Source organism: Harmonia axyridis, chromosome 6 (genome assembly GCF_914767665.1).
Source record: "Harmonia axyridis chromosome 6, icHarAxyr1.1, whole genome shotgun sequence".
Lineage (NCBI taxonomy): Eukaryota > Metazoa > Arthropoda > Insecta > Coleoptera > Coccinellidae > Harmonia > Harmonia axyridis.
This window is the reverse complement of record NC_059506.1, coordinates 35,456,741-35,482,911: the sequence shown is the minus strand read 5'-3', so window position 1 is coordinate 35,482,911 and position 26,171 is coordinate 35,456,741. Positions and strand designations below refer to the sequence as shown.

The window sequence follows — 26,171 nt, the reverse complement described above, 5'->3', positions numbered from 1 at the left end:
TCCATGCAGAGATTTGCATGAGATGTCTGATTGGTTATTAAATGATATCACACTAATGAATTTAGGATGATTTAAGAAGTCTAGTAGTAGTAACAGATAGAGAAGTAAAGAGCTTTGAAATTATTATAGAGTTTCGATAATTCTCATTGAGAATAGGTCTAAAAGAAACGGAAGAAAGTTGTTAATTACGCTGAGACTAACAACATTCATTCCAAGACGTAAAAACTCCTTCCCAACATCTGAACCCAAAAACCCCCCTCCACATCCGTGCCAGTGCATCGACAACACCAGGGGTGATACATCCCCAACATCCCCTGGACCACTTCATCCACCGACGTCGTTACTTTCACACCGATCGATCCGGTAATTCGGTTACCAACAACATGATTGTGTTTCCTTCCGTTCTCCACCTTGTCCGATATTGGCCCGCTCCACCCTTTGTATCTGCTCTCCACCCCCTCCAACCCCCAAACACCCCTTTTGGCTCCGGGAGCAAACAATGCGAGGGGGCAAAGTTTTCCGAGTGAACGGAGAATTGGCATAACACGAGAATGTCGAAAAGTTAGGCAAGAATTACCGGAATACAGAATGCACCCCCTACCCTCTTAGTTTTCGTGCTCGTCTTTCTTTCTGCAATGCAAATATTTGAGTATCTTGTTGTTGAAAGGGCGGTTTTGATAATCGGTATTTTCCGAGCGTGGAACTTTTGTGGAAGTTGGCATGGGAATTTATGCCCTTGTATCTCTTTGGCGGAATTCGAGAAGTATGCGGTGTTTCTTGTTTGTTCCAGTGGCCTGGAGCGTCTTGAGGATGGTTGAGGAGTGATCTGCACGTGGCTCGTTTGGTGGGTTTTGGATTAAGTTTATGATTATATCGGGGTTTGTTCAATGGGGTGTGCCAGAGATAGCTCCCTCATTTCAAAGGGTTCTGGCAGAAAAATTATGAGAGATATCAACAAAGTTAGATAATGCAGTTTTTAGAACTTTGTTTCGAAAATTCATTCTACTGAAGATGGCATATTGACCTAGTGAAACAGAAGGCCAGAAAACCTTCAAATACGCTAAACTGCTGAGTATTGCTCGATGGCGATCTGTGCCAAACGCAAAAAAGCTTTCTTCAGTTTTAGGAGGTATTATTATTTCACTTAATTGGGTATGTTGAGGCTCTGAACCTGTCTGCAACTGCGACCAAGTTGATCTTTAATTCTTAACCCTACCTATCCATACAAACCCAGGGAGGCTGTCGATGCTGTTAATGAAACCGATGACATCCTTGAGAGCCTTGGACATTACTTCGTGAGTATCCAGACTGACTTTCCCAGAGGAGTGGTTCTTAGGCCAGTCTGCTCCGGGCATTTGCACACTATGTGTTCGGCTATTTCTACTTCCTTTCCACACAGCCTGCAGATCTCATCTGCTGACTTACCCAGTCAGCAGTCCAGCTCGTAGAAGCTTCAGGAGCTTCCTGGTATAGGTCGATGAAAGCACCACAAATGTCTTTGCCTGAGTAAGACTCAGAGTATTCCTCCAGAGGGTTTTCCTATTGTCCCTCTCCCATTGTTGGACCACTGTCTTGTATTGGTATTTTCCAAGCCCACAAAAGGGCCCAAGATCAACAGGTGTCAACCTTGAGTATTAGGTGTTACCCACCAAGCCATTTCCAATCGACTTCATATGCGTTGGGTATGATTCAAAAACAGGAAATTTCCGTTCCTCATGAAATGAAAACCAACATCGTTTTTTCGCCTGTGAAGAACTGTTGCAGCGACAAAAAAGGGAGGGATTTCTTCATCGCATCGTGGCGCATCTATTGCAACAACCCAAATAGAATAAAGTCATGGGGACAGCCCGGTCAGGCTTCTACGAGGTCTCCTCGACCGAATATTCACATTGTGAAGGTTCAGCTGTATATTTGGTGGGACCAGGTTGGTGTAATTCATTATGAGCTGTTGGAACAGAGGGAAACCATTACTGAGGGGGCGGTATCGACTTCAAACGATGCGATTGGACAGAGCTTTGCGTGAAAAATGACCACAATATGAGCAGAAGCACGATGAAGTGATTTTACAGCATGACAACGCTGCTAGTCCTAGTAATGATCGCTGCAACAAGCCTCATTCGAATCTGGGCAACATAAGTCTACATCTATGTTGAACAGAAGGATCGTGCATAGCACCCCAAAAATATTGATTTATTCTGCAAACCAAAGGAGGTCATTGATTTCATTGGAGATCTTTTAGTATTTTCGTATTCCAAATATAAACCACCAATATGAATTTGGTACCAAATTGTGAAACCTTAATACAACAAACGAAAAAAAAGGTAGAGATGCTCACTTTCAAATTTCTTTTTTCTGTACTGACTCCACTCTCGAGAAGGATAATACTACCCGCTATTCCAGCCTATTATCCTCAGAAACCTCCATGCAAATTCCAACAATGCCATTCCCCATATTGTCGATCTGTACCGCTTTTACAATCCCACCAATCTTCCAGAGTGTCCTAATAAATCTCCCATCTAATAGATGGAGTGACGCAATCCATAGAAAAATTACAACATTCCGTGAAAGTGCGCGTTTCTACCAATTCACCCTGAACAGCCCAATAAAAGATTGGCATAATCCATCAGAGGTGATATGACTATCCTAGCCGATCCTTCTCCTGCTCTTGCATAGGGGGTTTATGAAATTCCCCATTGTAATGCTGAAGGACTATACGTTGTTCAATGAAGATTTTATATTGCCCAGGAGAATCGTGAGTGATTTATGGTTTTGAGTTTGTTTTATGATGGTGGTTCGACTGTTACATGTGTTGGCTGCATTGATGTGAATATGTGTTGAAAGTTGGGGTTGTGGTCTCGAAGTTTTTTTTGTTCTGATAGGAGTTTTGAGTTTGACTGAACTAGAACTTATAATGCTGAATATTTCCCTCCTGTCAAAAATTCTATGTATATGGAGAACAATTATCGAAAATTACAGCGATAATTGCATTGTAGGTAGCGAAACTGCACTGCGATAATTGTTCTGTTCATAGATGCTTAGTTTCTATGCATCTAACACAGTTCGAATCTATGGCAATTCCATTCTAAATCAGTTTGACAAGTAATGTAACAGTTTATTCGGGAAATATTCCCCCGAATTACACTCGTGCATCAAAATGACCGGATAATTTCGCATTCCAGCGTGTTTTCCTTGAAAAACTGCATTCGGTCATTTTCATTTTTGGAGAAAGAGCCCTCCAACTTCGGTGTCGGGCTCTTTCTCCAAAAATGAAAATGAACTCATGCAGTTTTTATGACAACACGCTGTCATGCAAAATTATCGGTAATTTTGATGCACTTGTGCAATTACTTACGATAATTTCTCTACATACACAAATATTTTTTCTGGTGATGAGGGAAGACTTCTTCTCATTCCGTAGACCTTCTTTTAGTGGCAGTGGACAAACGTTCAATTATTTCATATGCTGGAGAGTAAAAATTGTTCGAAAAGCTCGCAGTTTATGAACATTTCGAACTCGAAATTTGGAAAAAAATCGTTAAAATTGAATCTCTACACAATAATCCTAATATCTTCTGAAATATTGGTCACAGCCCCCTCAAATGAAAACGTTTTTTATAGATCGGGATGTGATCCGAAACATATTGAGGTATCAAGACAGTATCATGCCATACGGAGACTTGGCAGCCCCGAGAATATTTTCGAAATTTTCTTCAAAATTTCAGTCTATAACCTGGTGGCTCAACTGAAAGCATTTTCGTGATCTACATCATCGAATCAATTGAGAGAATTATATAAAACTTCCACGAAGAAACTTTCAATTTTTCGTCAAAAAAAATTTTTACAATATTTTTCCTTTCACAAATGTTTGAGATTTTAGTTTCTCAACGAAGGAGCTATAAAGCTATATAGTTTTATTCGAATAACTCATATTCTTAAGCAGAATATGTGAAGGGTGTTTTTTAAGAGCTATAGAACTTTAAATTGCAATAAAACAACGATGGATTATTCCATTGACATGAATTTTATTTATCCGCTAGATAATCTTGTGGCCTTACATTTCAAATATGATTTCTTCCAAATATGTTGTCTTCCAAATGGTCAAGGGTTTGTGACTTATCCGCATAGACCAATGACTTTACATAGCCCCACAGAAAGTAGTCTAGCGGTGTTAAATCACAAGATCTTGGAGGCGAATTCACAGGTTCAAAACGTGAAATTAGGCGGTCACCAAATGTGTCTTTCAATAAATCGATTGTGGCACAAGCTGTGTGACATGTTGCGCCGTCTTGTTGGAACCACAGCTCCTAGACATCATGGTTGTTCAATTCAGGAATGAAAAAGTAAGTAATCATGGCTCTATACCGATCACCATTGACTGTAACGATCTGGCCATCATCGTTTTTGAAGAAGTACGGACCAATGATTCCACCAGCCCATAAAGCGCACCAAACAGTTAGTTTTTCTGGATGTAACGGTGTTTCGACATACACTTGGGGATTAGCTTCACTCCAAATGCGGCAGTTTTGTTTGTTGACGTAGCCATTCAACCAGAAGTGCGCTTCATCGCTAAACAAAATAAAATGGACGTAGTGTGCGATACGTATTCCGCACAGAACCATTATTTTCGAAATGAAATTGCACTATTTGCAAGCGTTGTTCAGGCGTGAGTCTATTCACGATGAATTGCCAAACCAAACTGAGAATAAATCATTTGACAGCTGTTAAATCGGTCGCCATCTTGAGCAGTAATGCGAACTTAAAGATATATACCTCGAAAAAAAACACCCGTCAGAACAATAATTCCTGCTGTTATATATACGATATATATAAATATATAATACGAGTATTGTATCTTACCACTGTAAGTTTCAATTTGATTCGAAACATAAAATCGAAAAACGTCACCTGCCACCTGAGAAGCTCTGATAGAAAAATATCAATCCATTCACAGGTTGAAGCACTAACAAGGCCATTCTAAAAGCGCCCTTTCAACTACAAACAAAGAAAAGCGTCTATATCTGCCTACTGCGATCAAAATTCAGAGTAAAGTGGAGTCGATTTAGTACTCTGGAATACAGATCCCGCCGTTCTCTTATATGGAAAGCATGTGGAACAGCTTGCAGTGATTTCTTTGTGAGGACTTGTACGGCAATAACAATCCAGCTTCCAGATTGCAGAAATGCATTTCGTGTTTCCTTATTTCAGCTCAACGATCATCGGAATCTAGTCGGCTGTTGGGCAAGGACTTGCTCTTTTGGATTTATGGGTTTTGAGCGACATATTCTTGAAATCTATGTATGTATAATTTAAATATGAATTCTACCTAATATAGATAGTGACACAGATAAGAACATCGATATTCATACTTCTTGAACTTGAGTAGTTCAACTTGACATACTCCAGTGTGTCTTCGATGATAGTAAACTGTGACAAATGTTCATGTTGATTGACTTATAAACATAGATGTAAAGAGTATACGTAATTTTCAAGTTTTCCAATATAACACTTCATTCAATGAGCTTCAACCTTGGCAATCACTTCTTCAATAGAGCCAAAGTTCTTTCCCTAGAGCAGAGTCTGGATAACACTTATCAACTTATAACATCGCTTTGCTTGTCAGTTTGAATTTGCTTAGAACAATTCATTTTATCGAATGGAAAAGAAGATGGTTATGATGGTACGAGATAATGACGGGTGTTTTTTTTCGAGGTATATAACTTTAAGTTGGCATTACTGTTCAAGATGGCGACCGATTTAACAACTGTCAAGTGATTTATTCTCAATTTGGTTTGGCAATTCATCATGAATAGACTCACGCCTGAACAACGCTTGCAAATAGTGCAATTTTATTTCGAAAATAATGGTTCTGTGGGGAATACGTATCGCGCACTACGTCCATTTTATTTTGTTTAGCGATGAAGCGCACTTCTGGTTGAATGGCTACGTCAACAAACAAAACTGCCGCATTTGGAGTGAAGCTTATCCTCAAGTGTATGTCGAAACACCGTTACATCCAGAAAAACTGACTGTTTGGTGCGCTTTATGGGCTGGTGGAATCATTGGTCCGTACTTCTTCAAAAACGATGATGGCCAGAACGTTACAGTCAACGGTGATCGGTATAGAGCCATGATTACTTACTTTTCCATTCCTGAATTGAACAACCATGATGTCCAGCAGCTGTGGTTCCAACAAGACGGCGCAATATGTCACACAGCTCGTTCCACAATCGATTTATTGAAAGACACGTTTGGTGACCGCCTAATTTCACGTTTTGGACCTGTGAATTGGCCTTCAAGATCTTATTATCTAACACCGCTAGACTACTTTCTGTGGGGCTATGTAAAGTCATTGGTCTATGCGGATAAGCCACAAACCCTTGACCATTTGGAAGACAACATTCGCCGTGTTATTGCCGATATATGGCCACAAATGTTGGAGAAAGTCATCGAAAATTGGACGTCCAGATTGGACTACATCCGAGCCAGAAATCATATTTAAAATGTAATGCCACAAGATTATCTTGCGGATGAATAAAATTTATGTCAATCGAATAATCCATCGTTGTTTTATTGCAATTTAAAGATCTATAGCTCTAAAAAAACACCCTTTATAAGAACATAATGATCTCAATAAACAGCTGAAATCTAATGAACCTTGTTTATGAAAATTTTGAACTCGAAATTTGGAAAAAGAAACCGTAAAAATTGGATCTCTACACAATAATTGTTATATCTTCTGAAATATTGGTCACAGCCCCCTCAAATAACAAAGTATTTCATGAATCGAGCTGTGATCTAAAACATATTGAAATTTTGAGACCGTATCTTGCCTCAAGAAGAGTTGGCAGCTTCAAGAAAATTATCAAAATTTTTTCTGAAATTTCAGTTTACAAGCTACAATTTCTATAATAATGGAATAATCACTGAACTGCAAGCATTTTCCTTATCTGCCACATCGAATCCATTGCTATGGTGGTTCACAAATCCCATGTGGGGACTTTTTTTTACGAAAGATTCAATTTTTACGGATCTCTACACAATAATCGTTATATCTTCAGAAATATTGGTCACAGCCCCCTCAAATAAAAGAGTTTTTTTATAGATCGAGCTGTGATCTTAAATATATTGAGGTCTTGAGACCGTATCTTGCCTCAAGGAGAGTTGTCAGCTTCTAGTTTATTTTCAACATTTTTTAGAAAATTTCAGTTTACAACCTATAATTTCTGAAATAATTGACTAATCGCTGAACTGCAAGCATTTTCGTCATCTACAATATCGAATCAATCGATATGATGGTTTAAAAATCCGATATACTCTCGTAATAGTATATTATTCAACGAGCGGTAATGTAGGTCATAACTCACGAAGATGATGTTTGCAGCACGAGCCGCAGGCGAGTGCTGTAATTCATCAAGTGAGTTATGACCATTACCGCAAGTTGAATACTATACTTTATCTACGACTATATCAATAAATACTAAGAAAAAAATACAGACTTAGAATAAAGACAGAAGGAACGAGAAATAAACATAATGTGCTCGATCCCGTACAAGAGAGATGGAAACTCAGTGCCACCAATCACAATCGAACTAGCTTCGGCTAGCTCGAATCCAGTACAGAGTACAGACATAGAAATTTATTGAAAAACCTTAATAATTGCCTATAAAAATGCATTAAAATATACCAAAAAATATTCCCTGTAAACGATGACTTAATGATCTTACTGCTACACCCATCTTGAAAATTTTTTCAAACTCCTTTATATTTTTTCGGGCAATTAATTCTGTATGGTAACATTAGCTGTTTGTCTTTTGGAAATGTATACCTTTATAATATTTTATCTTCACTATCTGAATTAATCGTTTTCAGCAAAACATTCACAATAATTAGATATCAACTTAATTTGAAAACGTCAAAAGTGACATTCCCTCGGACATTCCTCCCCTCAATAACAATAATGGAATGTTCTCTTTCGGCCAATCGAATAGAAGCAGAGAAGTATAGAAGCACAGATCCATATTTTCCGATTTATAATAGTGAGTTATAGCAGTGAGTTATTATAAATCACGCTGTTTGTTAATAGATACTATTAATTGCTCAAAAGCAGTTGAATAATGAGTATATAATTCAATAGGAGTAGATAAAAAATTTTTTTTTAGGTATGGAAAATGTGAGACAAATATCAATTTTTCAGAAGAATTCGTATATGATAAGCAAAGATGGTTGTAATAATATGAGATAATATAAGAATATCTTGATCTCAACAAGCAGCAAAATCTTATCAACTTCATCATAAATAACGTTAGAAAGACCCTAGGCCATCATCTCATCCTATCTAATTCCCTCCGATAGACCAGCATCAGATATCTCATCTTGAAAAAGTGTATCGTCACTCAGCAGCTTGAAGAGGACCTCTTCGTTCTGTCATTCCACCTTCAATTTTCCCTCTCGGAGTCCTTTTCAAGATCCTTTGAAGTCGGTAAATGGCGTTTGACGTGCAACACTATTCCTACTGCAAAGAGGGCTTTTGCAACATTCCTTTTTCTCGTCAAGGCTGTCTCTGTGACAGCGTTTCACGCGTGTTTTGAGTGACAAGCCAGTTATGTGGCAAATCCGTGGAAAATTGATTCTGAAACGGTATTGGGAATTTTTTTTGGTATTCGGAATATTGCGGTATCTTGGAGCTTGAGGAAGGGCTGAAAAATATTCTCTAGATGTACAGGGTGTTTCACGTGAGCGGTTCACTGTATTCTGTGGCTTATCCTTTGAGCAATATTGAAAAGTGACCCATCACAATGATAGTATTTTTCACTGGTTATCCAAATATGTCGTTATATGGAAAAGCTGTCAAACCAAGGCATGGAAAGTTATTGAGGAAAAACCGTTTTTCCAAAAAAAAAATTGTTTGTAAACAATTTCTCACCAATTACTTCAAGTTTCAAGCTTCAACTGTTTACTGTTCACTAGAAAACAGGAAATTTCTCCTTGCAAAATATACTTCATAATATTTTTTCATATTTTCTGAATGCCCAATCGATTCTCAATCCGAATATATAAATATAGTGGTAGTGTTTCATTTATTTCAAGCATTTTCATTCAAAATCAGCTTGAGCGAATACAGATTTGATATTCGGAAAATATATTTATGTTTTCTATGGTTCTATAAATATTTGATTGTCAAATTCTTCTCGATTATAAAAGAGGGTGTTTTTTGTAGTCCAATCTGGACGTCCAATTTTCGATGACTTTTTCCAACATTTGTGGCTGTATATCGGCAATAACACGGCGAATGTTGTCTTCCAAATGGTCAAGGGTTTGTGGCTTATCCGCATAGACCAATGACTTTACATAGCCCCACAGAAAGTAGTCTAGCGGTGTTAAATCACAAGATCTTGGAGGCCAATTCACAGGTCCAAAACGTGAAATTAGGCGGTCACCAAACGTATCTTTCAATAAATCGATTGTGGCACGAGCTGTGTGACATGTTGCGCCGTCTTGTTGGAACCACAGCTCCTGGACATCATGGTTGTTCAATTCAGGAATGAAAAAGTTAGTAATCATGGCTCTATACCGATCACCATTGACTGTAACGTTCAGGCCATCATCGTTTTTTCTGGATGTAGCGGTGTTTCGACATACACTTGAGGATTAGCTTCACTCCAAATGCGGCAGTTTTGTTTGTTAACGTAGCCATTCAACCAGAAGTGCGCTTCATCGCTAAACAAAATAAAATGGACGTAGTGCGCAATACATATTCCGCACAGAACCATTATTTTCGAAATAAAATTACACTATTTGCAAGCGTTGTTCAAGCGTGAGTCTATTCGTGATGAATTGCCGAACCAAACTGAGAATAAATCACTTGACAGCTGTTAAATCGGTCACCATCTTGAACAGTAATGCCAACTTAAAGTTATATACCTCGAAAAAAAACACCCTTTATATACAAATATCTTCTTGTGAACAAGAAGGAGAAAATATTTATTGGTGCTACATCTGACTGCCGAAAAGGCCAAAATGATTAAAATCTTCAACAAAATAAATAACACGTCTTTTTTCATTCAACACTATAGGACCCCCAAAAATTACACCCAAATTGAAATTGATCGTTATCACCTTTAATTACCTGCCTGACAAAACCATTTACATCTAGACATTTCCCCCCAGACCTTGTAGCAATGTTATAAAACACTTCGCGTGATAAAAATTTTTATTATTAACGATAAAACTTGGAGATTTACTGCCTATAAAATACAGCCGGCTTTTGAAGCTATAAGTTAAGGTGTCATATTTTTCGTTGTCATTAAGCTTTCAGTTGGTGGGGGAAACCATATTCGTCTGATGTTTTCCAGGGAAAAGCCATGGAAAATTTGAATATTGTGTCAGCAGAAACATTATACAGATTTTACTTGGTTATCATCCATTGTTATTTAATAAATAAGATTCCCAATATTTTCTTATTTATTATGCAGATAGGTGATGAAGTGATCTTATGCATTTGGTTCACGTCTTTTTTTTTCAATCTCAAATCAAGTAAAGTATTTATTTATCAAGTACTTGAATCATATCAAGCTACTTAATTTTAAGCAGTTTTCTTGTGTAATGTCACATCAATAATGAAATGATGAAATGAGAAGGAACCTTGCAAAGAACACTCTTATTTATTAAACATATTTTGTATAAAAGAACCAAAAATATCAACTTTTTTGAAATAAAAACATAAATTAAAACACTATAAATCATAACAAAATAAAAAATGATAAAAAAATGAAGTTTCTCAATATTGAGAACCTCCAGGCTTTGTTTGATTTCATAAGTTTCCATCCAGGATCTAAGACACGTAAGGCATCTTATAGATTTGTCGCCTAACCTACTGCGGGTTTTTGTAACTGTAAGAGCAGCTCTGGAAAATTGTCTTTCAACAGGAGCTGAAGATGCTGGCGTTGATAAAAAATCCTTGGCCATTTTGGCCAAGTTTGGAAAGATATTTCTGAAACTATCAAAATCTACCAATAGATTTCATAGAAATGTGAGAAAACTACTAATAAAGTCACACTAGCGAATGCTTCAGTCTCTCGGCGCTCGAGGAATCCCCTTATTTACTCTAAGCGCGCACGAGATTGCAGAAATATATGCCGTGCAACGCGTACATATCACGCTCAAGTAATATCAAGTAGCTTGATATGAAGTCAAGCAATAAATATCTAAATTCAAGTCAAGTCAAGCTCAAGTATAATTTTTCACGAGCTTGATTTTCAGGGAAAGTAATTGGTTGAAATGTCAAGCTACTTGGCTTAATGAATCCCTACCTGTAATTCGAGAACAATCAAGAAATGTATGATATGCTTTCTGATATTGTGTTATTTCGAGAAAAAAGACCTTGAAGATTTTTTCTCTAATTCTTATAGTTCTCGAGATTCTTTCAGTGAGCATCGAATTTATAGGACACCCTGTACTCATCAAAAGTTGGTTAAACAGTGTTACCAAACAAATAATTTTGTATACAATAATTTTTTTCGAATGTATCATAAGTAAGCAAACAAACTTAAATTTCAGTTCGATATCTTACTTATTTCAAAATATTTACTTAGTAGTAAATGAAGAAGAGTAAACTACTAGCAATAATACGCTCTATTAGTGATGACGTCACACACCGCCATTTTAGTTCTCCTGTCAGTGTTCGGAATCCAAACAAACAAATTGTCATTCAAATTAGTACGTTGTCGTTGAAGAAATTGGCTTATTTTTATAAATAAGATTATTTAAGGAACGATTTTACTATTAATGGATAGACAGAAGGCACGAGATTAATGCCAGTAAGTTCGAACTTGAAGTTCAACTAATAAACACGGCTTTTTACAAAATCTGGGGAATGATACAGGATTCAAACTTACTGGTATTAACCTCGTTCCTTCTGTCTATCAATCAATCAATACTGAAATCGTTCCTCAAATACTCTTATTTATGAAAATAAGCTAATTCCTTCAACGACACCGTACTAATTTGAATGACAATTTATTTGTTTGGATTCCGAACACTGACAGGAGAACCAAAAATGGCGGTGTGTGACGTCACACTAATAGAGCGTATAGTCAGTATTACTGACTTGTGGCATAATCTACTATAAAAACCGTTCAGGAACACTACTTTCAAGATAAAATAAAACGTTTCTTCTCGCCAATTTCTTTTTATTCGCAAATTCATTGATTGATAGATTCAGCATGAAATTATCAACCATTTGATGCAACCACGTATGTGCTAATGTACCAAATTCGTGTCAAACAGGACCACATCGAATGTATAGCAATAACGTACGTTCAACCGAACAGAAAATTGAATCAAACGAAATATGTAATGAAATCGATAGGCGAAACCACTTACCTGTTATATGGAATATTATGATAGTCAAACACAGGTTAGTTGGTGAATGTTTCATTGTTGGCTACACTGATCGTCGGTACTGGAACAGAAAAGCACTTTGTTAATTGGATTCGTCCATTCTATTGAGACTGATATTTGTTTAATGTATTGTTTTTTTTAAGTTCGATTCGGTCAAGTGGTCAAAGCTTATGTATTGTGAAAGACTCGTTATTGTTTTGTTTCACTACCTCACAGAAAACAATGATAACTCTTTGCCTAATGACTCTTGAGAGTAGAAATGAAGCGCAACTGAATCTGAAGTTCTTTTTTTGACTATAGACTAGTTTGAAATATTTCTATCAACTGATTTGTCCAGTTAACAATCTTGGTCCACTTCTTTGAAGATTTAGGCATGCCATTTTAGTTCTCCTGTCAGTGTTCGGAATCCAAACAAATAAATTGTCATTCAAATTAGTACGGTGTCGTTGAAGGAATTTGCTTATTTTCATAAATAAGAATATTTGAGGAACGATTTCAGTATTAATTTATAGACAGAAGGAACGAGGTTAAACCAGTAAGTTTGAATCCTGTATAATTCCCCAGGTTTTGTAAAAAGCCGTGTTTATTAGTTTGAACTTCAAGTTCGAACTTACTGGCATTAATCTCGTTCCTTCTGTCTATCAATTAATAGTAGAAACGTTCCTTAAATAATCTTATTTATTAAAATGAGCCAATTTCTTCAACGACAACGTACTAATTTGAATAACAATTTGTTTGTTTGTATTTCTAACACTGACAGGAGAACTAAAATGGCGGTGTGTGACGTCATCACTAATAGAGCGTATTCTATCCATCCAGACCCCAAACAAAAAAAGAAGAAGCAAAACAACCATAGATTAACCTAACCTATAATAACCAAACAACAAAGAAAAAATCCTCGACTGCAAGTCTTATCTCATAACAATGTTAGAATCCATCGGATCCTTGTACCGATTTCTCACAAACCCCTCCTATCTTTCATTCAGAGGTAATTAGCTCTTCTATGCCGAAAAGAAGATGAGCATAAAGATACCCATAATTTTCCGTATTTTTGCGACCCGTTTCAACCTTCGTTTAATCATGCTGGAGGGGCATGGAAACGACGTTCTAACAATGGTGAAATCCGTGAAAGAACTCCCTAATTTTTCAGTGAATTCAATATCAGGCAGGCTGGGGGACGGAAGACTAATTTGGGGCGATTCTTTCAATGATCGAGATTGGATTTACTCGTTTTTCCGACCTTGGGAGAACTCGATTTTTCGCGTTAGGGTCTACGGGATTTTCTTCAGTGAGTTTCCTTAAGAATTAGGCCGAAAGAACAACTGGATGAATTGTTTTTATGGGACTTTTATTGTTCTCTGGTTGGCATCACTGATTATACGTCATTAATGTCAGTTGTCATTCATTCTGTCACTTTGGAGATTAGTGTTGCCAATATTGTAATCAATAGGAAATTTTTATAAAGGGTGTTTTTTTAGAGCTATAGAACTTTAACTTGCAATACAACAACGATGGATCATTCGATTGACATGAATTTTATTTATCCGCAAGATAATCTTGTGGCATTACATTTTAAATATGATTTCTGGCATATGACCGCCACGGCTGGCTTGGATGTAGTCCAATCTGGACGTCCAATTTTCGATGACTTTTTCTAAAATTTGTGGCCGTATATCGGCAATAACACGGCGAATGTTGTCTTCCAAATGGTCAAGGGTTTGTGGCTTATCTGCATAGACAAATGACTTTACAGAGCCTCACAGAAAGTAGTCTAGCGGTGTTAAATCTCAAGATCTTGGAGGCCAATTTCCAGGTCCAAAACGTGAAATTAGGTGGTCACCACTCACCAAACGTGTCTTTCAATAAATCGATTATGGCACGAGCTGTGTGACATGTTGCGCCGTATTGTTGGAACCTAGGCTCCTGGACATCATGGTTGTTCAATTTAGGAATGAAAAGGTTAGTAATCATGGCTCTATACCGATCACCATTGACTGTAACGTTCTGGCCATCATCGTTTTTGAAGAAGTACGGACCAATGATTCCACCAGCCCACAAAGCGCACCAAACAGTCAGTTTTTCTGGATGTAACGGTGTTTCGACATACACTTGAGGATTAGCTTCACTCCAAATGCGGCAGTTTGGTTTGTTGACGTAGCCATTTAACCAGAAGTGCGCTTCATCGCTAAACAAAATAAAATAGATGTAGTGCGCGATACGTATTTCGCACAAAACCATTATTTTCGAAATAAAATTGCACTATTTGCAAGCGTTGTTCAGGCGTGAGTCTATTCATGATGAATTGCCAAACCAAACTGAGAATAAATCAGTTGACAGCTGTTAAATCGGACGCCATCTCGAACAGTAATGCCAACTTAAAGTTATATACCTCGAAAAAAAACACCCGTTATATAATTCTAGCTACTCAAACTCTTAGATTGTAATGAATTGATAATATTTTCATGGAAACGACAGGTGAATTAGATGTGAGCTCCACAGGAAACATTGCGGAAATCAAGTGAACTACCACCAATCTCCTAAAAATCTAATAAAACTGGTGCCTGCAAATTTCGCCTGTTTTATCTTTCATATCTACACCTCTAGTTTCATCGAGCAATGTTTGAGCGACTCCTAGAAGATTAATGTTTTTATTAAAACATCAAGCCAGCGTTATACGTGTAATTTCCTACGCTGAGAATCGGAATACCTGGCGTGATGAATACATAATCCCAAAAATCTAACAGGTTGTTCGGCTGTCATTGTGAAGGTGAATTATGGTGTTTTGAATGGCATTATTCGTAATGTAAAGAAGGGCCGTCCATATTTACGAGGGAGAATTGGAAACAGAGTTCGAGCCTCACAGTTGGCAGCAGTGTGTCGGCGAGGGAGAAATGAGTGTATTTTTTCATTCGCCAATCGTCTTTTGTAGCTTCTTCATCTTTCGAATATTCGTTTTATTTAGATTCTTACTGATTAATGGAGCCAAGAAAGTCTACATCAGATGGTTTAGATGGACTTTTGATTTTTATGATCAATTTTAGATCTACTTAAGAATGCCTCTTGAACTTTTAGGAATGTTGTTCTGCTGTCGAAGGATTTTTATTGCCTTCTTTCTATATAGCAATATTGGAGAAGGTTTAATGACATTCAGGCAAAAGTTTCTTATTTTAATCGATAACCTAGATTTTTCCCCAAGCAGCATTTGCAAATCTCTCCTTTTGATATCCGTCTGCTTCTTTTTCTTCATTGAGTGCTGCTCCCAAGTTATCTTCTAATCGAGATGCATACCAAGGTATTGTTTATTGTGATTCAAAAACATACTTGGTGTCTGAGAATTAATATCTTCTCAGAAGAAAATTTTGATTCTGTTCTAAAACATTAAGATCGCTCTGAATATTATCCGATGATTTTTGTGGCTCAATACGATTGGATAGAATCACCATAATATATCATCTGCAAATGTTCTTGTTATTGTTTGGTTCGAACCGTTAATCCGAAGTATATAAAGGGTGTTTTTTTAAGAGCTATAGAACATTAAATTGCAATAAAACTACGATGAATTATTCGATTGACATGAATTTTATTTATCCGCGAGATAATCTTGTGGCATTACATTTCAAATATGATTTCTGGCATATGACCGCCACGACTGGCTCGGATGGAGTCCAATCTGGACGTCCAATTTTCGATGACTTTTTCCAACATTTGTGGCCGTATATCGGCAATAACATGGCGAATGTTGTCTTCCAAATGGTCAAGGGTTTGTGACTTATCCGCATAGACCAATGACTTTACATAGCTCCACAGAAAGTAGTCTAGCGGTGTTAAATCACAAGATCTTGGAGGGCAATTCACAGGTCCAATACGTGAAATTAGGCGGTCACCTCGGCGGTCACCAAACGTGACCCCATAAAGCGCACCAAACAGTCAGTTTCTCTGGATGTAACGGTGTTTCGACATACACTTGAGGATTAGTTTCACTCCAAATGCGTCAGTTTTGTTTGTTGACGTAGCCATTCAACCAGAAGTGCGCTTCATCGCTAAACAAAATCAAATGGACGTAGTGCGCGATACGTATTCCGCACAGAACCATTTTTTTCGAAATAAAATTGCACTATTTGCAAGCGTTGTTCAGGCGTGAGTTTATTTATGATGAATTGCCAAACCAAACTGAGAATAAATCACTTGACAGCTGTTAAATCGGTCGCCATCTTGAACAGTAATGCCAACTTAAAGTTATATACCTCGAAAAAAAACACCCGTTAGTAGAAATATTATTGGCCCCAAAACACTTCCTTGCGGAACACCTGCGTTCACAGTAGACTGCGTTATTCATAATCGAATTAAACGATCCTGGATCATTCTAGGACGCATATTTGAAATGTAGATCGCTCCATCCGAGCGTAAAAACAAAACACACCTCCCCCATTCCCTGGACTATCACGAAGAGCAATTTTCAACCCCCCGGCGCATACAAGATAGCAGAACAGAGGCACGAAAAATAGATAAAGTATATTTACCGGACAGGGTTACGTTCTCTGATTAAAAGTTGCCCTTTTTAGATAAGACTACGAATATGCGTGTTGAAGAATATAAAAACTAGATGTATTCCAAGTTACCGGTGCCTATATATAGCACGGTCGCGATTAATTTTTCAAGATATTTTTTTTAAATTAGTTTCTGCTGAAGACAGTTTGATTTATGGCGTCCTGAAAGATTTAGTAGGCTAATAATGAATCGGGAAAGAAAGGGTGGCATTTTATGTGATTACAAGGGTAAGATTGCATGATTTTGGACAACCCAACGAAATGGGGAACGCGCATTTTTTTTTTTTTTTGAGGTTATGTTGACGGATGGATGAAGATGAAAAATGTTGTGCGTGTTGAACTGCGATTAACTTGAACTAATAATGAAAGGGGACGTTTCATTAATTAATTAAAGTGATTTCAGTCGAATTCCACTTTTTGAAAGGGTTTTAACCTCATGCAATATATCAGATTGGGAACTAAGTACATAGGCGTACAACTTTGAGAGCATTTTATTATACTCAGCCGCCATATCAGCAAAAAACTGAGAGAGCAAATTTTCACAGAACTCTATTGAGGCCAAATTTGCTTCCCAAGAACGTTGGCCTTACACAGGAACAGGTGGTAGACACTTGATGCCAGGTCCGGAATATAGGGTGGCATAAGAACTTCCCAATCGAGCTCCTGGATCTTCTGGAGCATCAGCAAAGATGTGTGCCTGGAGTTGTCCTGATGAAAGACAATTCCTTTCCTGTTTACCATTGCTGACCAATTCTATTCGATCGCCAGCTTCAAACGGTCGAGATTTTCTCAGAACAGGAAAGAATTGAGTGATTGATCAAAGGAGAGCTGCTCATAGTAGAGTATTCCCTGCTTATCCCACCAAACACACAGAAACACCTTCCTGGCTGTCGATTCCAGCTTGGTTACAGTCTGAACCACTTCTTTGGATTCTGTCTCTTGACGTTTTCGTAAATGACCATCCGCTGCAGAAATTCGTCAGAAAGTATGTCGAGCTTTTTTTCAATCCAGTCTTCTGCAAATGGTTTAAAACAGTTTTCTGATCGCTTTTTCACTCCTGAGAGTTGCTACGACTGCTAAGATGACGGATTTTATCCACAATTTTTCCTTCAAATGCCACTTATATTTTGAGGTTAATTCTATGACAATCATCCTGTCAACGAACGTCAGCATGGTGGCAACACTGATTTCCCCAGCTGCATTCATCTCAAACTGCCAGTACAGTCCGAAGTAATATCAGTGACAGGTTGAAAATACCCCTTTCAATTCAAATTGTTTTCACACAAATCTGTTCTGAGCGACAGTTCATAAAGTAAACACCTGACTGAAATGCCGAACTGGTGATGGCAAAGTTAACCCCCAGAGAGTTGGGAACAATGGATAACTCGACTTCATCAAGAGCAGAACTCTGTAATGAAAACGCAGATTTGAAACATATCCGCTCTTCTAGCTTGCTGCGAAATTAAAATAACACATGGTGTCGAAGTTAGTCTAAATTAATAATGAGAATAGTTTGTGTATATGAAAACTGGAATTGAAATGAAATAAGGAATGTTTATGAAAATTGATTCCGAAAATTGTAAACGGAGAGAAGTTAATGCTATTTCAATAATTTCGTTTTAAACCATTGAGACTTTGTTGAGTTTATGTTGAACTTTGTTCGTGGGGGTTGCCAGTTCTGTTGAAAATTAAAGCTGGCTGATAAGCCAGATGAAATGAGAAGGAACCTTGCAGAAAACAGTTCTATTTATTAGACTTCTTGTAACGGGTGTTTTTTTTTTCGAGCTTCATAACTTTAAGTTGGCATTACTGTTCGAAATAGCGACCGATTTAACAGCTGTCAAGTGATTTATTCTCAGTTTGGTTTGGCAATTCATCATGAATAGACTCACGACTGAACAACGCTTGCAAATAGTGCAATTTTATTTCGAAAACAATAGTTCTGTGCGGAATACGTATCGCGCACTACGTCCATTTTATTGTGTTTAACGATGAAGCGCACTTCTGGTTGAATGGCTACGTCAAAAAACAAAACTGCTGCATTTGGAGTGAAGCTAATCCTCAAGTGTATGTCGAAACACCGTTACATCCAGAAAAACTGACTGTTTGGTGCGCTTTATGGGCTGGTGGAATCATTGGTCCGTACTTCTTCAAAAACGATGATGACCAGAACGTTACAGTTACAGGTGAACGGTATAGAGTCATGATTACTAACTTTTTCATTCCTGAATTGAACAACCATGATGTCCAGGAGCTGTGGTTCCAACAAGATGGCGCAACATGTCACACAGCTCGTGTCACAATCGATTTATTGAAAGACACGTTTGGTGACCGCCTAATTTCACGTTTTGGACCTGTGAATTGGCCTTCAAGATCTTGTGATTTAACACCGCTAGACTACTTCCTGTGGGGCTATGTGAAGTCATTGGTCTATGCGGATAAGCCACAAACCCTTGACCATTTGGAAGACAACATTCGCCGTGTTATTGCCGATATACGGCCACAAATGTTGGAAAAAGACATCGAAAATTGGACGTCCAGAATGGACTACATCCGAGCCAGCCGTGGCGGTCATATGCCAGAAATCATATTTAAAATGTAATGTCACAAGATTGTATTGCGGATAAATAAAATTCATGTCAATCGAATAATCCATCGTTGTTTTGTTGCAATATAAAGTTCTATAGCTTTAAAAAAAACACCCTTCATAAAAAAAACCGAAAATATCAACTGTTTTGAAATGGAAACATAAATTAAATCAAAATAAATTAAATATATCATTTTTTCTTCATATTAAAAAAATTCTGATTTTTCTATAAGGTCTAAAATCGATTATGGAGGATTGGCATAGAATTTTTCTACCACGTGACCCCAAAGAAAAAAGTCTAAAGGTGATAAATCACAAGATTTCGGCGGCCAACTGTGATTGCCTCTTCAACTAATAACACGTCCAGGAAACTAACAGATGCACCAAAAATCTAATAATGGGACCTTATGGGTTCAAATTTTTGATGACTTTTCATATTTTTCATTAAATTAATTGCATCCAATGCTTGGCGGCACAAAGTCTGTTGGATTCATTTGTTGGTAATCAAACTGAGTGCGTGCAAATAACAGATCGAAATCAATGAAACATTATTATTTTATTCTCTTCAACCATGAAAATTCGTTATTTTCAAGGGGGAGGAGGAGTTTTGTTTGTCACAATTCAATTATTCGTTTCTGTGAAAATGACAGAATACAAAACAGGCATTTCACCATTTCTTTTTCGCAGATTGGAACGAGCAAAAATTTAATCAATTCAATTGAAAGGCAACATCAAACACGAACTGGAATCGAATTGAATTATTTCATTTCATGCTAGTGAACTCTAATCATACAGGATACTGAAAGGTGTGAGCACTTGGTTTATTATTTCCTATAATTCATTATTGGAATAGTTCAAGGAAAAAAAAATTGAACTAGTTTTAAATTTAAACGGTTCAACATTTTGGAATGTTCGAAATTTGAAAGTCTTTCATTCAGAGATTTTCATAGATATTATAAGAAACTAATAGAATGAAATACAGTAGAAAAGCTTATTGTTATTCTACAAATTCAAATACACAATCCATAAATACTGAAGTCTAAAAATTATGGAGTCAAATAGAGAAAAAAACATTTCTCCTATTTTATAGGAGTTATGGAATCATTAAGGTTAAATGAGTCTACGTGATGACGGCAATTCATATAAATTATACTTATATATAAATTTATATTGATTGCCTTCATCAAGTAGACTCATTTCACGTTTATATTTTATAATTTGAAGTAAGCATTTATTGATTACAGTCGACATCAACCAAAAAACGAAATCAAACTCTCTGATATTGTTATTTCAATTATTGATTTGCATACATATTTCACAGAAGAGTAAGAGAGAGGATCTGTGACTACCTGTTGAAATTTCTTTCTGTGAATCCATACCAGAGAAAAAGTTACTTTCAATCAGCCTACGAGTTCCTAAAATGCAAGTTTGTGAAAAAAATATCCAAGTTTGAAGTTGGTAATTGAATTCAATAAATTTTTTCAACTTCATGACACTAATGAGGAAAAATTGTATCAAAAAACTCAAAATTTCGGAAACGTACGTCTGGCTTTGTAAATTTAGTTATTAGATTCATTAACATTTCGTCAATTTGTACAATTTTTGATAATTTATTTTTATTTTGGTTCATTCTAATATTTTTTCAATTTGGAATAGTATTTTTAGTCGAAAAAGTATATATCGAAAAGATATATCGAATTCTGAAGGTTAAATTTCGATATTTGAAGGAGTTACGAATTTTTGAGTGTTTCATTCGAATATTTTAAAGATCAACGTGATTGTGGCCTACAAGATCAAAACAAAATAAAAAATGATTATAAAATAAAGTTTTTTAATATTGAGAACCTCCATGCTTTTTTGATTTCATAATTTTCCATCCAGGATCTTAAACACATGAGGCATCTTATAGATTTGTCTTTCAACAGGAGCTGAAGATGCAGCCGTTGACAAAAAATCCTTGGCCATTTTGGCCAAGTTTGGACAAATATTTCTGAAACTACCAATATCTACCAATAGATATCTTAGAAATGTGAGAAAACTACTAATAAACTCACACTTGCGAATGCTTCAGTCTCTCGGCGCTCGAGGAATCCCCTTATTTAGTCTAAGCGCGCACGAGATTGCAGAAATATATGCCTTACGACGCGTGCATATCAAGCTCAAGTAATATCAAGTAGCTTGAGATCAAGTCAAGCAATAAATCAAAATCAAGTCAAATCAAGCTCAAGCATGTAATTTTTCCCCATCTTGATTTTCAAGTCAAGTAGTTGATTAAAATGTCAAACTACTTAGCTTGATGAATCCCTAGCTAGTACTGCAATATTAAGTATATTCGAGCGCTCGTTCTTCAACAGATCATAACGTCGGAATGTCTGAAATTTCAAATTTCGAGTCTCAACCAAAAAGTTAAGTCAAATTAACGAATGTCCGGCCGGAAACACGATAACTCTCGAACTCAGTTTCGAATCTCCAATGCCGCGGTTGAGTTTGTTATTTAAAATTTACATTTAGATATAAATAACAAAATTTTATATTTACCGCAACCAACAAAAAGGTTACTAATACGTTTATGATTGTATAGTGATCTCTGAGACCGAAGTATTCAATGCACCTCTAATTTTTTCAACCAACTCTACCACTTCCACTAACTTTAACCCTTTGAAACCTCAAAAAACCTCCAAAACTCTCCAAAAAACTCCAAAAAAACAGAAATCGAACTTACCGACCTCAAATCGGTAAGTAAAAACGCTCACTACGGCTATCCACACACTCACACCACCCTAACACGCGTCAACCGCACAATTTTTTCTCGTAGTTTCGTGAAATACGCGAGTCCCTCTTAGAGCGCACCTGTAGAACACCGCCAAAACCGCTTTCGGACGTTCGCGACCAAACTAAACCTGTATGATTCGCCGAATCGGCCGCAGGTGGCGCCCTCTGTGTCGTCCCGTCCTCCTCGACTCTACCATGCGCTGCTCCAGGAGCCGCCAACGCTTTTCATTGACTGCTTCCTTTCCGGTTCCAGCCGAGTTTGAGGTTAGGATGGGACTCGTGAATTTTTTAGGTTTTCAGACGGTTTTGAATAGTTGAGGATGGCGTTTTCGTAAGGGTCTGGTAGGTTTGGGAGAGGGTTAATAATTTAAGGGGATGGTTTGCTGCGTCTTTCTGGAATTTTATGTGTTTTTGTTGGTAGGGGTTGTTTTGGTGGCGTTTTAAAGTTAGGGTTGTCAACGTGAAAAATTACGAGATATTCACTAAGTTGGACAGTAGAGAATTTGAGTGTTCGTTCATTTATGCGCCTAAAAAGACCACGGAGAATTCGATATAAAGGGTGTTTTTTTTAGAGCTATAGAACTTTAAATTGCAATAAAACAACGATGGATTATTCGATTAACATGAATTTTATTTATCCGCAAGATAATCTTGTAGCATTACATTTTAAATATGATTTCTGGCATATGACCGCCACGGCTGGCTCGGATGTAGTCCAATCTGGACGTCCAATTTTCGATGACTTTTTCCAACATTTGTGGCCGTATATCGTGAATAACACGGCGAATGTTGTCTTCCAAATAGTCAAGGGTTTGTGGCTTATCCTCATAGACCAATGACTTTACATAGCCCCACAGGAAGTAGTCTAGCGGTGTTCAATCACAAGATCTTGGAGGCCAATTCACAGGTCCAAAACGTGAAATTAGGCGGTCACCAAACGTGTCTTTCAATAAATCGATTGTGACACGAGCTGTGTGACATGTTTCGCCGTCTTGTTGGAACCACAACTTCTGGACATCATGGTTGTTCAATTCAGGAATGAAAAAGTTAGTAATCATGGCTCTATACCGTTCACCTGTAACTGTAACGTTCTGATCATCATCGTTTTTGAAGAAGTACGGACCAATGATTCCACCAGCCCATAAAGCGCACCAATCAGTCAGTTTTTCTGGATGTAACGGTGTTTCGACATCTACTTGAGGATAAGCTTCAATCCAAATGCGGCAGTTTTGTTTGTTGACGTAGCCATTCAACCAGAAGTGCGCTTCATCGCTAATGGACGTAGTGCGCGATACCTATTCCACACAGAACCATTTTTTTCGAAATAAAATTGCACAATTTGCAAGCGTTGTTCCAGCGTGAGTCTATTCATGATAAATTGCCAAACCAAACTGAGAATAAATTACTTGACAGCTTTTAAGTCGGTCGCCATCTCGAACAGTAATGCCAACTTAAAGTTATATACCTCGAAAAAAAACACCCGTTACCTTTTTTTTTGTTAAGCAGAGGGAATCTTCAAGGAAGAACTAGCTTATATGAATGGATGACCAATGTTAGACTTTGTGTTTGTAAAATGCTATATAGTTCACTAAAAGTTGTTCGTTTTAAAGTTCTGGGAATCTATTCGCCTATTTACCTTTTAACTCTTTTCTGTTCGTATCTCTTCCAAATTTCTGCAGTGTGGTTTTTATGTATACTACTTATGTCCTTCCTGTAGTAGCAAATTAGATTCAAGAAGGGTTTCATTGCATCGCGAACTTATGGTCTATGGTGATCTCCACCAGTGCTGTTCTCCACATTTGTTTTCGTAATCTACTGCTTGCCTTTCAGTTCCAGAGTTCTAATGAACTCCAGTAGCTGGGATGGCTTCAAGGTGGTAGCTTCCTCACTTCTACAAGTCTGTTGTCCAAAGCATTTTTTGCGTTGACTAGCGATGGCGAAGCATTCCATCACCAGGTGATCTGGAGTTTTTTCCTCCTCCCTTCAGAATCTGCACTAGTTGTTTTCTGCAAGACTCATTCTATTGAGGTGTTTCCCAATGCCCTGTGAGGAATCCAGTGAGGAGGTGTAGCATATTCTTGCTAAGATCCAGATACTTCTTAGATCATGGGGTATCAAAGTTTCGAAGGAACTTTTCGGAATGATCCAATCCCAGGAAGATTCCGCCAGAGTATTTCTCTTTCGGGTTTTTCCTTCTCCTGATACTCTTTCTTGTAGGACATTTACCTTTACCATAGGAAGGTTCTGAGCTAACGAAATGAGTTTTTGTTCCCTTTCTGGAAAGTGTGTTGGCCTCTTCATCTCCTTTAATTCCCGAGTGTCTGGAAACCCAGACTATACAGACCTTGTTATCCTTACCTATTTCATTGAATTTTCTTCGGCACTCCAATACCATCTTAGAATCGATGATATGTAAGCTCACTGCTCTAATATCAGCCTGAATGTTTTGCTATATCACATCAATGAGTATCTCTACCTGAAAGACACTTGGACAGCAGCCTAAAGTTAGTGAGCATTTGCTGAAGTCCTTCATAGAAGAGTCTATTGTTTGTGATATTTGATATTGAGTTTTACTCAATTTCTGTTCCTTCGTTGTTGATTCTGATTTATGGAACAGCGACGCAGTGCCCCATGCCTTCAGTTCAGGCAAAGATAGGAATATAATCATTTGTAGAGATAGAAGTATATCCGAAGTCACTTGGAGGCAGCCAGAATATTTCGATTATACAAGGATTGCCCAAGTTTCCAGAAATTTCTTTGGTGCCAGTGAATTTATTGCCTAACAAAAATTTCAAATAAACTTCGGTATTTAGCGGAACGCGGTGTCCACTTCAAAGGGACATCTGGCCAAGCGTTTTTATGGACTAGTTCAAGTGACTTTGGATATATTATACCTCATTGTTTGAGCACTATGTATAAAAATCATTCTCGGTCACACTCATAATACTAGAAATATGTTCAATGAGTTTCTTACTTTAGCCGATCCTTCCATTCATAAAAACATTTTTATTTACTTTTTGGAATGATGAACCATTTCTCCTACTGTCCACTGACCACTAATAACAGGTGATTCTGTATAATTAACTTATCGAAGTTTGTATCTTGAGTAACCTTGAAAAAAAAACGATAATTAAGTCCTCCTTGAAATTGGATCAACCAAATAATTAAGCAGAATCAAAATGTTATCGAATTCAGTAGAGTTTCTTACATTATCATTTCGATCCTATCTTTGTCTTCTTCTTTTGCCCTTTTGAATAGGAAAATAAATGTGTTCTGACATAATACAATTAAATATCCATGAGCTATTACATCCAAAAATTAAATATATTTATGAGAATATTTTCGTGAATCAATCGAATATTATAAAATAATTCCAGTTTGCCGAAATTATCCACAGAGAGTTATGTCTCTTCAGGATGAGCATAGATACAGATATGAAATTTCATAACATAAAATTCTATATTGGAAATAGTTGCTATATTCTATGTCAATATATAAATTGAGAGATAACGATTCAACATCAGAGCTTTCTTGCTGAAAAGGAAATTTTGTTCTATGATCACTTAATGATTCCATTTTCTATTCATTTGTACGTCACGTTATATTATGTTATGATTAGACGGCTTAAAACATTTTCCTTAATACAGGAGCTGATGCCTGTAATAATAAAATGAGGTCTCTCAATTAGTACTAGGAAGAATATCTGGTATTTCAATTTTTTCTATTGATAATTGGGACGCATCGAACTTGTCAAAATTAGTGAACATAGATTATTACATATTAATAGAATCAATCACGGTTAAAAGAATTCCAAAAAATCTTTTCGATGCAATAATAATAAGATGAGGATAAATCTCTTATAAATA

At 37.1% G+C, this 26,171-nt stretch overlaps 1 protein-coding gene across 2 annotated transcripts in view; it reads right to left on the bottom strand.

Moving 5' to 3' along the window:
• The window catches only part of LOC123683459, a 200,896-nt gene extending 178,481 nt beyond the window's left edge, over positions 1 to 22,415 (bottom strand). Inside the window, exons 1-2 of one of the 2 annotated variants that reach the window (XM_045622521.1) lie at positions 22,256 to 22,415; positions 12,382 to 12,460 (exon numbers count right to left, since the gene is read on the bottom strand). In XM_045622521.1, the coding sequence (XP_045478477.1) occupies positions 12,382 to 12,436 (55 nt within the window). In that variant the 5' untranslated portion in view covers positions 12,437 to 12,460; positions 22,256 to 22,415. The remainder of the gene's footprint in view (positions 1 to 12,381; positions 12,461 to 22,255) is intronic. The other variant, XM_045622522.1, reaches the window with a different exon arrangement.
• Positions 22,416 to 26,171: the final 3,756 nt, after the last annotated feature.